The sequence below is a fragment of the Lutra lutra genome, chromosome 8 (assembly GCF_902655055.1).
Source record: "Lutra lutra chromosome 8, mLutLut1.2, whole genome shotgun sequence".
Taxonomy (NCBI): Eukaryota; Metazoa; Chordata; class Mammalia; order Carnivora; family Mustelidae; genus Lutra; species Lutra lutra.
In genome coordinates this window covers 80,226,002-80,240,712 of record NC_062285.1, presented here as the reverse complement: position 1 = coordinate 80,240,712, position 14,711 = coordinate 80,226,002, and the positions used below count along the sequence as shown (strand labels likewise).

The 14,711-nt window shown below is 40.0% G+C and overlaps 1 protein-coding gene across 6 annotated transcripts in view; it reads left to right on the top strand.

The window, feature by feature from the left end:
- The window catches only part of DENND5B (DENN domain containing 5B), a 203,166-nt gene extending 190,354 nt beyond the window's left edge, over nt 1–12,812 (top strand). For all 6 annotated transcript variants that reach the window (XM_047740602.1, XM_047740601.1, XM_047740603.1 and 3 more), the window contains 4 exons: nt 2,398–2,480; nt 2,688–2,814; nt 4,819–4,993; nt 7,907–12,812. In XM_047740602.1, the coding sequence (XP_047596558.1) occupies nt 2,398–2,480; nt 2,688–2,814; nt 4,819–4,993; nt 7,907–8,090 (569 nt within the window). In that variant the 3' untranslated portion in view covers nt 8,091–12,812. The remainder of the gene's footprint in view (nt 1–2,397; nt 2,481–2,687; nt 2,815–4,818; nt 4,994–7,906) is intronic.
- Nucleotides 12,813–14,711: the final 1,899 nt, after the last annotated feature.

Below are 14,711 nucleotides of genomic sequence, written 5' to 3'. Positions count from 1 at the left end.
ATGTAATCCTAAATAGACTTAGAAGACTGACTTAAGGGGGCACCTGGGTGGCTCAGTTGGTTAAGCATCTGTGTTCCACTCAGGTCATGATCCCAGAGCCCTGGGATCAAGCCCTGCATCAGGCTCCCTGCTCAGCTGGGAGCTGGCGTCTCTCTCTCCCTCTGCCACTCCCTCTGCTTGTGCTCTCTCACTCTCTGTGTCATCAAATAAATAAATTTTTTTTAAAAAAAGACATAAAAGATTTTAGCCCAGTCCATCCAAATTATTAGAACTTCTAAAACAGTCCCAGTTTATTTGGATATTACTGTTTTAGGAGGCCTACCTCCCTACTTTGGTCATATTTTCTTTTCTTACTCAATAGGTAGAAATTTTTAAATAACCTGATATTCAGAGATAGGTGATTGGCATTTTCTCACAGTGTGTGCAAAGTGATATTTAGAGAACTAAAAGTTTTAAATCAGTTTTAAAATATTTCTGATTAGAGGCTCCTGGCTAACTCAGTTGGTAAAGCATGAGACTCTTAATCTTGGGGTTGTAAGTTTGAGCCCAATGTTGGGTGTAGAGATTACTTAATCTTTTTTTTTTTTAAGAGTTTATTTATTTAACAGACAGAGATCACAAGTACAGAGATTACTTAAAAAAATAAAATCTTTAAAAATAAATAAAATAGGGGCTCCTGGGTGGCTCAGTGGGTTAAGCCTCTGCCTTCAGCTCGGGTCATGATCTCAGGGTCCTGGGATCGAGTCCCGCATCAGGCTCTCTGCTCAGCGGGGAGCCTGCTTCCTCCTCCTCTCTCTCTCTCTCTCTCTCTCTCTCTCTGCCTGCCTCTCTGCCTACTTGTGATCTCTCGCTGTCAAATAAAATCTTTTAAAAAATTAAAAAATAAATAAAATACAACTGATTAGTACAGTGCTATTTTAGAATGAATAAAAGTTTTCAAAATAAGTCTTCATATTTACTTTTTTTAAAATATTGTATTTTTTCATTTGAGACAGAGAAATATAGAGAGAGAGAGAGCGCACGCATATAAGCAGGGCAGACGGAGAAACAGACTGTCCACTGAGCAGGGAGCCTGATGTGGGACTTGATCCCAGAACCATGGGATCATGACCTGAGCTGAAGGCAGGCACTTAACCAACTGAGCGACCCAGGTGTCCCAAGATCTTCATGTTTAAAAAAATAAAATATTCAGGGGTGTCTGACTGGCTTAGTCGATAGAGCATATGACTCTTGATCTCAGGGTCGTGATTTTGAACCCCACATTGGAAATAGGGATTACTGGGGGAAAAAAATGAATATTTAAAAAATGTATTCAGAGAAAGGAAAAAAATAACTAGCAGCTGAAGAATCCACAGTATCAGTCCTTCAATCATTAGAGGTTCCCATTTTAACAATTTTTATGCATTGGTGTGGAAAAAACTTACTTAAGTTTTACCTAGAGAATGTTTTATGCAAGAAATCCTCCAGCAGTACGAATTCAAAGATTCTAAAACACTAGAATGTGTAGCTTGTTTTTTACAGTATGGCATGTAAATTAAATTTAATAGTTAATCACCATAAGACATTATCAAAAATTAAATTTTTTCTCTTATTACCTACCTACTTTTATCCCTAGAATCTGTTTACCACCTTTTTTTTTTAAATTTTTTTAACCATTTTTGGGTTTTGGGAGGCAAAGGCAGTTTAGATGCCAATCAAGCAATCCACCATGGTCTCCCCCAAGAAGGAGGCCCTAAGCATATGGGGGGGTGGTCATGCAAATGAAGCAATGCCCAGATGGACTGAGTATCAGAAAAGAAAGCAGTTCGGGGCTTTGGCTGCTGCAGCGTACCAGGCATCATCCCTTTATTTTCAACACAATAGCAAAAAAACAGATTTCAGGTTAGCCCTTCAGAGCTTCACAAACCTGGGTGTGTGCCCACTAAGGGACTCAGAGGTAGGTAGGATAAGGGGGTACCTGTGAGTGATGCTGTGGGTCTTTCCCACCTCACTCCTCAGATCCAGGGGTTTGCTAACTCTTTGTGACAGGTACCATGCCAGATGATTTACACCTGTAATATCTCATTCACCTTTCCCAGTGACCCATGAGGTGTATATTTTCCCTGTTTTAAGGCTGAGGAAATTCAAACTCAGAGGAAGTTAGACATCTAACCAAAGTTATAGACTGCAAGTGGTAAGGTTGGAATTTGAATCTAAGGATCTCTTGGATTCTTTTCCTTTGTGCCAAGATGCCTCCCACTGAGCTGAACTGGCCTTAGGCAAATTTCACAGGGGTCGTGACAAGCCAGCCTGCTGTGGTGAAGTGTTTTCCTGCCTGGTGGACACAAGCAATACCCCATAGTACTTTAGTTTATTTCCCTTGCATGAGAATTCAGCCACTGTTCATTATTTTTTCAGAACCCAATGCTGGACAGATCCAAGAAGGAATTGGAGAAGCTGTGAATAATATTGTGAAACATTTTCACAAACCTGAAAAAGAGGTATGATCTGTAAAACTTAATATGTAGGATTTTAAAGCCATTTTTATACATGGTACATAAGGCAGTGGAGGGTATGTTTTTATTTGTAAGCTTTCTAACAGCTACAAAAAAGTGCTTCATAGCTGTCATCAGCACCTATTTCTCTAGCATTTTCTTAAACATAGAAGCAGCAGATTATTCTTTGGCACTGCGTGTTTTGCTCCACAGAGAGGAAGCCTCACGGTGTTGCTGTGTGGAGAAAATGGACTGGTTGTGGCACTTGAACAAGTCTTCCATCATGGATTCAAATCTGCTCGCATCTTCCACAAGAATGTCTTCATCTGGGACTTCATAGGTAAGTTAAAGGTATATGTTATTATAAGGTCACTGAAATGTTTCTTACAAAACTCGAAGACCCCAGAGTTTAAGCAAATAAGGGGTAGTAACAAGGGAGTACATTTTTTAAAATAAATATCAAATTAGCACTATCTTTTCATTCATCCAACAAGTATTTATGGTGTCCATAATATTCCAGACACTATTCTAGATGCTCAAGATCTACATCAAGGGGCACCTGGCTGTCTCAGTTGGTAGAGCATGGGACTCTTGATCTCAGGGTCATGAGTTCAAGCCCCACATTGGGCATAGAGCTTACATTTAAAAAAAAAAAAAAAAAAAAGATATACATCAAGAGATAAGTAAAACACAAAAATTCCTATGGTTGGCGTACTTAGATTCTGGTGGGGGCAGGAACCCAGACAATACACAAAAACATAATAAGTATGCAGCTTATCTAGTATGTTATAAAACTGTTTGATGTGGAAAAAAATAGAGCAGAGTGACAGGACATGGGGTGGAGAGTACTCTTCTAAGTGGGGTGGTTCTACGCTTTGTGGACAAGGTGATATTTGATCAAAGACTAAGGAAGTGAGGAATCGAGCCATGTGACTGTCTGGGAGAAGAATACTGCTAGCTGAGAGGATTGCCAGGGAGAGGCCCCAAGCTCGGAGTACGCTTGGCCTTTTCTTTTTTTTTTTTTTTTTTTTTTTATTTATTTATCTGACAGACAGAGATCACAAGCAGACAGAGAGGTAGGCAGAGAGAGAGAGGGAAGCAGGCTCCCTGCTGAGCAGAGAGCCCGATGTGGGACTCGATCCCAGGACCCTGAGATCATGACCTGAGCCGAAGGCAGCGGCCTAACCCACTGAGCCACCCAGGCGCCCCGCTTGGCCTTTTCATAGAATGGCAAAACTAATGTGACTGGGCCAGAGTGAGGGGGACAGAAAGTAAGAGGATACTGGGGAGAGAGTGCTGTTTATTGCCAGAGTCAGGTGCTTCAGGGCCATCTAGGCCATTGGAACAACTTTGGTCTTTATCATGATTGAAATAGGAAGTATTGGAAGGCTTTGAGCCAAGGAGTGGGTGACATAATATACCTTCTGCTTTAGAAGGATTACTCTAGCTTTATGCTGTCCAGTATGGTAACCACTAGCTACTTGTGGCTATTTAAATTTAAACCGATTTAATGTAAATTAAATTTAAAATTTACTTCCTTAGTCATATATGCCTTACCTAGGAGCTACTAAGTTGAACCTACAGATACAGAACATCTCATTCATCACAGAAAATTCTGTTGGGAGTGTGCTGCTTTAGCTTGCTAAATAAGCTTTGTAATCTTTATTTTGGTATGTAGTTCTTCTAGAATTCCCAGCTTTTTTTAAAGGGATGATTAATCATTTTTTGTCTTATAAATATAGTCTAGATGAAGTAGTTGATTTTATCAACTTAGAATTTTTTAGACAAAGAAGAGGTTAACAGAGCTAGGCCTCCAGGAGTGATTTTTTTTTTTTTCTTTTGGAATGCCTAGAATCTTAAGCTCCTATTTCTGATATGTGTATACATATCCCTTCCTTAGAGTTCCTGAATCAGTTCTATTTCAAAGATTTTTTTTGTAAAGTGTTAGCCAGCCATTTTGTAACAGAACAGAGGGTACCATTTCAATGGTTCCTGAATATTTACTGGTTACTCATAGAAGGTTCTAGCCTTGACAGAGGAGTCTGGTTTTCTGTTTGTTTGTTTCCAATTTCCATTGCTTGAAGATATTCTAAAGAGAGTAAACTTTCTACCCTTCTGGAGTGCAGTCTAGATTAGAAAATAGACTGCTGGGAGTATATTGTTCCACTGTGAAACATGGACCTCTGAAATTCATCTTGAAACCAGTGATAAAATAATGACTTTGGTTTCTGGACTGGCTATAATACAAAGCATCGTTAGTGTTTCCAGAATAAACTAAGTGATACTCTTTCTGTACATGAAGTATTAATGTGTATTGTGATATATTTCTGACTTCCTTCCCCAGAGAAAGCAGTTGCTTATTTTGAAAGTACTGACCAGATTCTAGACAATGAAGATGATGTCCTTATTCAGAAATCATCCTGCAAAACCTTTTGCCACTATGTAAATGCCATTAATACTGCACCCAGGAACATTGGGAAGGACGGCAAATTCCAGATTTTAGTTTGCCTTGGAACACGGTAAAGAGCCAATTCTTAACTTTCACTATCTTTGTTACATGTTGAACAAGAGTCCAGAAGCAATTATACCAGATCATGCCCCTTCCAGGGCTCTCCCATGGGCCTCTTTCATTCCTGATTTTATTATGAGACTATCTTTATTGAGTACTTGATATATGTTGGCACGATGCTAAGTACATTACATTCATTATCTCATTTAATCCTCCTGTCACTTCACTACTACACTACATGAAGTAGCAACTGGTACCCTCATTGTGTAGATGAGAAAACAGAAAATATATGAGGCATAACTAAGTTAAACAACTTTCCCAGGGTCACACAGTTAGAAAAAACCAGAGCCAAGATTCATACCCAGTCTCATTCAAGAGCCCATACTTTCAACCATTACACTACACGGGCTCCAAAGGTAGGCAGGTGGGTAAAAAGGTAGTTTGATAGGGAATTTGACACACCACCACATATATGCACATATATTTACAGTATACCACCATATTGCTTTAAATTTGATAACATTGTAGAATTCATACTATATAAATAATTCTTTTTTCTATATAAATAATTCTTAACTATATAAAGTCTTCTCTTTTTTTTTTTTTAAGATTTTTATTTATTTATTTAACAGGCAGAGTTCACAAGTAGGCAGAGAGGCAGGCAGAGAGAGAGGGGAGGAGCAGGCTCCCTGCGGAGCAGAGAGCCCGACTTGGGCTCTATCCCAGGACCCTGGGATCATGACCTGAGCCGAAGGCAGAGGCCTTAACCCACTGAGCCACCCAGGTGCCCCATAAAGTCTTCTCTTTAAGACAGTTTCCTACCCTGGTGTTTTTTTAAAATGACACATAAGAGCTGTACAATCCATTAATTTTAAAACAGCTATCAGAATTATAAGACATAAAACACATAGACTTTTAGAATAAGCTTCTTTTTTATTTTTAAACGATTTCTTTATTTAAGAGCGTACAGGGGAGGGGCAGAGGGTGAGGGAGAGAGAATCTCAAACAGACTACCCCCTGAGTGCAGAGCCTAAAACAGGGCTAAGTCTCACAACCCTGAGATCATGACCTGAGCCAAGATCAAGTGTCAGACGCTCAATGGACTGAGCCACCCAGGCACCCCAAAAATAAGATATTTTTTTTTAAGTTACTTTTGCAGTGTTTGTTATTTTCTACCACCCCAACCAGAGATTCAGCATGCCTACTTATGGCTGCTCTTGTCAGGAAAGGCATATTGTGGGGTGTCTGGCTGGCTCAGAAGAGCATGTGACTCTTGATCTCAGGGTTTGTAAATTCAAGCCCCACGTTGGGTATAGAGATTACTACAAAAAATTAACTTTAAAAGAAAAAGAAGGGGGACGCCTGGGTGGCTCAGTGGGTTAAGCCGCTACCTTCGGCTCAGGTCATGATCTCAGGGTCCTGGGATCAAGCCCCACATCAGGCTCTCTGCTCATTGGGGAGCCTGCTTCCCCTTTCCTCTCTCTGCCTGCCTCTCTGCCTATTTGTGATCTCTGTCAAATAAATAAATATCTTTAAAAAAAAAAAAAAAAAAACTGAGTGGCTCAGTCAGTTAAGCATCTGCCCACTAGGGTCATGATCCCAGGGTCCTGGGATCGAGCCCCAAGTTGGGCTGCCTGCACAGTGGGAAGTCTGCTTCTCTCTCTCTCTCCTTCTCCCCCTGCTCGTGCTCTTTCTCTTTATCTTTCTCTCTCAAAGAAATGAATAAAATCTTATAAATTAATTAGTTAAGAGGAAAGAAAAGCATATTGAGATGCTTAGTAAGAACATCTTAGATACTTAGTGACAGATAACTAATGTCTGAGTTTAATCAGCACACACTGAAGGCTGGGCCCCTGGGTGGCTCAGTTGGTTAGGCATCTGCCTTTGGCTCAGATCATGATCCTGAAGTCCCAGTCCAGCATCGGGCTCCCTGCTCAGCGGGGAATCTGCTGCTCCCTCTGACCCTCTCTCCTCTCTTCTGCTTTCTCTCATTCTCTCTCTCTCAAAGAAAAAAAAAAAAAGAAAAACACCTGAAGGTTGAAATGTCCTCCTGAAACAACTGGTTCACAGAACTAAGTTCTGTATTCTTAATAAGAGGGGCCAGTTTCACCTATACTTTTAAAATTCCTTTTGAGCATGATCCTTATCTTCTTTTATATATATACTGTTTTGATTAATTAGACCAGTGCCTTCCTGCTTTTGGTTTATAAAATCTACTTAACGTTTTTCTGCTTTGATTTTATTCCTTACCTTGTTATGTTGTGTTAGTTTTTTTAAAATGTTAGTCCCAACTATTTAGTGTAGTGTTTGTTCCCAAAGAGTCAGTATACTTTGGCATGCCTTGCCACAGATGTCTGAGTAACAACCCTATAAAAAAAAGATACAAAATGACATTCTGGGGCACCTGGGTGGCTCAGTTGGTTGAGCGACTGCCTTCGGCTCAGGTCATGATCCCGGACTTCTAGGATCGAGTCCCGCATCAGGCTCCCAGCTCCTTGGGAAGTCTGCTTCTCCCACTGCCCTTCTCCTCTCTCATGCTCTCTCTCACTCATTCTCTCTCAAATAAATAAATAAAATCTTAAAAAAAAAAAATGACATTCTGCCTCTTTTTAAAAGTGTTCATTCCGAGTACAGAGTCCCTTTAATATGGGTAAGTCCTTAAGGCCAATTTGTCCAGACTTACTTTTACAATCTCTTACGTTCTCCCTTTAGCTGACACTGTCTCATTACTGTATCTTTTTAACCAGCAAATTCCTGACTTTGGTTTCCTCTCTGAGGTCTGGTTTCCTCTCTGTTCTGACCTCAGAACATGGCTTGTTTTGCTCTGTCCAGCCCCACACCTTACCGCTGAAAGCTCTAACATTTGTATTGTTCTGTAGCAAGGTCAGCAGGGCTCAGGACTTCTTTCTTTTTGAATCTGTAGGGATCGCCTGCTCCCACAGTGGATCCCACTCTTAGCCGAGTGTCCTGCTATTACCCGAATGTATGAGGAGAGCGCCCTCCTGCGCGACCGCATGACTGTCAACTCTCTCATCCGCATTCTGCAGACCATTCAGGACTTCACCATAGTCTTGGAAGGATCACTCATCAAAGGAGTGGATGTGTAACCCACGTGACTAGAAACTCTCAGTCCAGACCCCTTGTTCCCGAACCTTCCCCAGCTATGGGGACTGATTTGGACTTGTCTGACAAGGTAGTGAGTCACTGCAGGGGCAACACACTGTATTCCCCAATTTGAACAATCCTCACACTACAGACAAGGGAAAATGCTGTATTGTAGTTCATTTGAACCTGGAATTTAGTATAAAATAGAGTATTTTCATGTGTTAGATGTGTGTAAATATGCTCTTCTTTAAGAAATTATATTACTCTAATAAGATACTTTTCTTAGATTAAATATTCCTGTGATTTAAAATAAGTTGCTTAACCACATTGGGAGTTGGGGAGGGGAAGAGTGGTGCTAGCCAGGAAGAAACCAGTAAACATGTAATTACAGTGCAACCGAGTTGGGCTTTTTTTTCCCTCCAGGTATCACAAAGGATCCCAGAATGCATTGTTATGTCGTAGCCATCCGTCCTGGTGTGTCCGAGTCTTTGTATTGTGAAAGTGAACAGCTTTACCTACTGTACGTGACAGTCCACACTTCAATGTTTTTTTTAAGTTACATATGGTTTCATACATTTGAATTGAGTCACTTTTCCAGTCTTTTGGAAAAATTTTTCCGTCCGCACAAGCTAAAGATATGATTCAAATATTTTAAATACTGGACCCCAGGAGCTTGGCTGAACTGGAAAGAGAACACACAAAGCGCTGAGAAGTATGTTAAATTGTAGGATTATAACTTCTTTACACTTTGGAAAGATTAGCCTAGACTAACTTCATTCTTCACATTTTTATTCTTGTTATGTGAGGTACTTTGCAGAGATGTGAATTTCAAAGTGTTGGTCTCAAAGTTCTAAGAACTGCAAACGGCAGTTTGATTCTGTACTTAAAATTTGGCCATCTAACCCCTGCAGCAGTTCCTTACCTCAAGGATAATCTCAAACCCTCTCTTTGTTAGGTTCCAGTCCCCACTCCCCTCCCCTCTTCCTGTGCCCATCCCCCTCTCAGGAAATGGAAGGAATGTCTAAGAAGGAGGAGGGCTCTGTGTAACTTGGAATGTTTTTGTGAAAGTATTTGTTGACCAAGATAATGCAAATAACAGAGGGAAAGAGCAAGAATGAACACTTTCTGGGTGTTTCTGGGCAAGTTTTTATGTTCCTTTTTTAAGAAAGGGTAATAATATAAAACAACTGGCCTGGAGAAGGTAAAAGCCAGGGCCGCACAGACTGACAAAAATGGAAGCAGAATGAGAGGCAACAGTTTTTAAAGACCAAACATTGTGAGTAGCTTTCCAACTTGGTATTTTATAAGGAAGTTAAATAAATGTGGTGTTAGCTAGTTACCTTGAGTCTTCACTTATGGTAGGTCCGGTAACTAATTAGGCATTTGCATACTGTTAGCAGTGAAATTGCCTCGCAGAGCTCTGAGTTTTATTCCCACTTGTGGCTGAGAAGCAAAAATGGCCTCTCAGGACCCTTGTACAATCTTGAGGGTCCTGGGCTTTAGCCAACAGTATTGTTTCCCTTATTTCCTGGAGGAAGAAATTAAACAAGTGCTTCACTCCCTTTATCAAACACTGTATTCTGTATTCAGCTGGGGTGACTAAGGCACATCCCCTTTTAATCTGTGACTTAGTACTTGAGGAGCACCAGGGGAGCTGAAGGCAGCATTTAGAAACCCAGGGAAGGGCTTTAGAAAGATGATTCTGGGTGACCTGGGCACACAGGAGATGTGTTCGCCTGAGGCTAAGGGCTGTCTGCCTTGGTGTAGCTCTTCCAAGGACCTAGAAGGTCTTTCACGGGAGGTATCCAGAACCTACTTCACATGACGTTCTTGTGTTGCAGTGATTAGAAATCACAGAATGATCAGTGCAGGGTTTTATTCTTGTACCTTTCTTAGAAGGCCATCATTCTGGCACACTCTGGGCAGCTGAGAGATGACTTATGTGAGCATGCTAGCATTGAGCCATCATTTTGTAGATGGGAACACTTGAGGATCAGAGGGTTTAAATACTTACCCCACAGCTGGTCAGTGACAAAACAGAGTCTAGAGCTCATGTCTTTTATTACACCAAGGCTGCATGAGACTGAGAGCCAAGGAGGCATTCATATTAATAGTCTTTCTACCCCTGGATCTTTATCCATCCACCTAAACAGGTAGGAAATAACTGTTAACATTCATTTATAATAATCATTTATAAGGATTAATTTAACATTCATTTTAACAAATGGTTCTCAAGTGGTGGAGAATTACATCCATTACAAAAACCGGGAGCAAAATTGGATTTGGGGCCTGTGAATAAAGCTATTACTTTAAAAAGTAGTACCCCCCAAAAGAGTTATACCTAAAGTCTTATCCCACTTTGTGTAGTATGACCACAACAGTGGAAGTGACCAATTTCAAAAGAGATAATCACACCAGAACTGACCCCTCCTCTAGAATGCTGGAGCCTTTAAATTGATCACCTGGGGAGCCCATATAGTTATTCCAGTGACAACAGCCATGTCTCCATACATGTGGGGACCTCCTTGCAAGCTGCTTGAATGGCCTACAGCCCATTCTTCTGACTATTGCCAGTTATGGTAAATCTTGACATTTTATTATTTTTTTTTTAATCTTGGCATTTTAAAAGAAATTTAGTATTTGCAAACAAAAAGTCCTTAGGATCCGAGTTGATGAATAAAAATGATGTTTAAGCAGAGTTTGAGGTCACAAAAGAAACAGTTCTAAAGAAGTAAGACTTACAGTTATAGCTGCCAATACCAGAATATTTTGAGCAGGACGGTAGCAGAACCCTTAGAATAAGTGTCCATAGCTGGCTTTTGGAAGGACCATACCCAGTGAGAGGTATCCTTTTTGCTGTATTAATTTTTTTAACTAGTATATTGCTTCATAATCACACCTTAGAGTTAAAGTAAGTAAAAATCAATTTTGTAATTGACTTTTATTCTTCAAAATAAACTAAAAATAATGCCTGGAATTACAATTAGTATTTTCAAATAACAATAGCTTGAGAAGAAATTGTTTTAAAATGAAATTTCCAAAAATATTACCTCTTGAAACATCTAATTTCCAAGTGTTTTTTCAAATGTCTGGAAACTCCGAATCTCAGCCTTTTCTGACACAGTGGCAGCACACTGTTGTTGGTACTGTGTGTGAACCCAGTTAGCAGTGCCCTGGGTCGGGCTCATTACCTCCTTAAAACTGTCTGAGGCTTGGTGTGGGGTGTGGAGTAGCTTACAGTGGGGGGGTAGGGTGTGGAATAGCTTAAAGTGGGATTCTAGTTGGTGTGAAATAGGGCTACAGAAAACAAAAGTTCCTCCTCTTCCCCTATCCCACTGGGAGCAAGAGTTTGATATAAGAAATCTGAAACATGCAAAAGTTTGCAGTTTCCCTCTAAAATTTATTTTCAGTGTTTCACACATTTTTGAACCTTTGTAACCCTGTGGTATTTACTTTAACATGCCTTTTTAAAAAGTCGTTTTCATGAATTTCTGTCACACTACATGAATGATATGGGGGAAATAACTGAATTGCTTGTATTTCCTTTTTTTTGAATAAAGCACTGTTATATGTAGATGTAATGAAAGAGAGGTAGAGATGATACTTAAGGGTTTGTGTGTAGTATATGTTGACACCTCTAAGATATTTTGAAACATGAAGCAACAGATAAGGATCTCAGATCCCCAGGGAAATATTTATTTGACATCATTGAGAATGTAGCTCTTAATTGAAATACCTTCTTTCTGCTAAGAATTAAGATTTTTCAGTGGGTTTTCATTTTGAGAATTTTATTTTTCTCTGTGAGGTTTACAGAAACTGTCCTTTTCACCATGTTGAAAGGACAATCTGAACCTTTGCTATGTATATTTCAGTATTAACACACCTTCATTGATGGGAATGGAGTCTCGAGCTCCTCTCTACTTTAGTGAATCCTGTTTCCGAGTCATCTGTTTCTTTTGAAGCCCCTGTTCCTTACCTAAGTATTTGTTACTTATTTAGCTTAAAAGGAGACGGAAATGAATAATAAACTTCTAGGTCCCTTATTTCTATTTAAATACATTTATAAATCTGTTGAATTTCCAAGCTTTTTTGAAGAGTGCTGATGATGTGATCAGAGGAATGCAAGAAACTCATCCTCCCAGATCTTTCCTGAGATGATCATCCTCTCAAGGACAGAAACAAGATTAGCTCCAGAAATGTATCACATTGAGCAGTTGACAGCAGAGTGAAAACAAATACATATTGAAAAGCTTCTCTTCATTTGAAGGAACCCAGGGCATCCTTGGGTTATGTAGGAGAGAATCACACTTCATCCGGTTTCCTGAATGGATTTGTGTGTAGCTCCGGGTCTTTTCCAAACCAGATCTTGTTGACAGTAGAGAGGAGTTCCTGTTGTCAATCAAATGAAGGTGTTTAACATAGAGAAAATCTTCTGTGTTACACTTGAACCTTGAACCTGTATAAATGTACCCAGTGTATCTTTTTAAACAATGAACATTTCTGCATTTAAATTATATTGTGTTTCTTTATATTGTTGACAATGCATCAGAACTGGATTTTTTTCCCCCTCATCTGAACATAATATAAAATTTAAAGAGTATTGTGATATCAAGCACTTTAACATACATATAAGAGAAACTGACGTGGGTTTTTCAGGTTTTGGAGTACATTTAAATATGACTTTTCATGCTTTGTTCTTTACAAATAAAACTGTGGGGTTGATACTTTGTTTTGCTTGGTTATTACAGAATCTTAATACTGAGCGGCAAGGGACTTCAGAAAGTAGAGAGATAAACCAAAACCATTATGTAGTAAAAATACAGCCTGCTCAGCACCTGGCTATCCAGAAGAGGTTTAAAAAATATTTTTTTGAACCTACCTCACATCATACAGAAAAATCAATTTTTTTAAAAGATTTTATTTATTTATTTGACAGACAGAAATCACAAGTAGGTGGAGAGGCAGGCAGAGAGAGAGAGGAGGAAGCAGGCTCCCCACTGAGCAGAGAGCCCGATGCGGGGCTCAATCCCAGGACCCTGGGATCATGACCTGAGCCGAAGGCAGAGGCTTTAACCACTGAGCCACCCAGGCGCCCCGAAAAATCAATTCTTGATCTAATAGTCTGACAAAGGAAAAACAAGTTTTAGAAGGAAATACAGAATGTATTTATGAACTTGGGAAAGGAAAGTATTTCTTACAACAATCAAAAATAACTAGCATTGGGCGCCTGGGTGGCTCAGTGGGTTAAGCCGCTGCCTTCGGCTCAGGTCATGATCTCAGGGTCCTGGGATTGAGCCCTGCATCGGGCTCTCTGCTCAGCAGGGAGCCTGCTTCCCTCTCTCTCTCTCTCTCTCTCTGCCTGCCTCTCCGTCTACTTGTGATCTCTCTCTGTCAAATAAATAAATAAAATCTTAAAAAAAAAAAACTAGCATTATAGTCTACAGTAAAAATAGAAAACAAAGATTCATTGACTACCCACTATAGGCGTTACCTAAATTGTTGCATTGTTATGGGCACATAGCATTTTATTTTATTTTATTTTATTTTATTTTTGCAAATAGCATTTTAAACACACACATCAAATTCCTGCTGTAACAGAATTTATATTCTTTTTTTATTTTTTTATTTTTTTTTTTAAAGATTTTATTTATTTGTCAGAGAGAGAGAGGAGAGCGAGCGAGCACAGGCAGACAGAATGGCAGGCAGAGGGAGAAGCAGGCTCCCCGCCAAGCAAGGAGCCCGATGTGGGACTCGATCCCAGGACGCTGGGATCATGACCCGAGCCGAAGGCAGCTGCTCAACCAACTGAGCCACCCAGGCGTCCCTATATTCTTTTTTTAAAAATTTATATTCTAATGGAGGAGTTACACAGTAAACAGAAGTAATACACATTGTAGTTAGATAATAAGATAACAAGCAAGGAAGAGATGGAAAGTGTGATTGAGGCCTCTTGGAGGGGGACTGCAGTTGTTAAATGGCTTAGCCAGAGAAGGCCTCACTGAAAATGGAGTTGTCGTTAACTGAGATTGGAAAAAGTGTGGGAGAAACAAGTTTGGAGGATCAACATCAAGAGCTTACTTTTGGGGGCACCTGGGTGGCTCAGTTGGTTAAACATCCAACTATTGATTTCTGCTCAGGTCATGATCTTGGGTGGTGAGATCAAAGCTCTGTGCCCCTCCCCATGTGCTGTCTCCTTCTCTCTCTCAAATAAATAAATCTTTTTTGGGGGGGATAAGATTTTATTTATTTGAGAGAGAGCAAACAGGTTGGTGGGAGGAAGTGTGTGCAGAAGGAGAAGCAGACTCCCTTCTGAGCAGGAAGCCCAATGCAGGGCTCTATCACAGGACCTCAGAATCATGACTTGAGCTGAAGGCAAATGCTTAGCCAACTGAGCCACCCAGGCACCCCTATAAATAAATAAATCTTAAAAAAGTAAAAAGCTTGCTTTTGGACCTAAGTTTGTAATACCTATTAAACATCCAAGTAGAGAAGCTTAGTAGATACTTGCACATATAGATTAGGAATTCAGGGCAGAACAATGGTGTATTTGTCAGGGTTCAATCAAAAGTCAGAAACCACACAGCTATTTGAAGAGGGGTGATTGATTGATTTTTGAGTAAGCT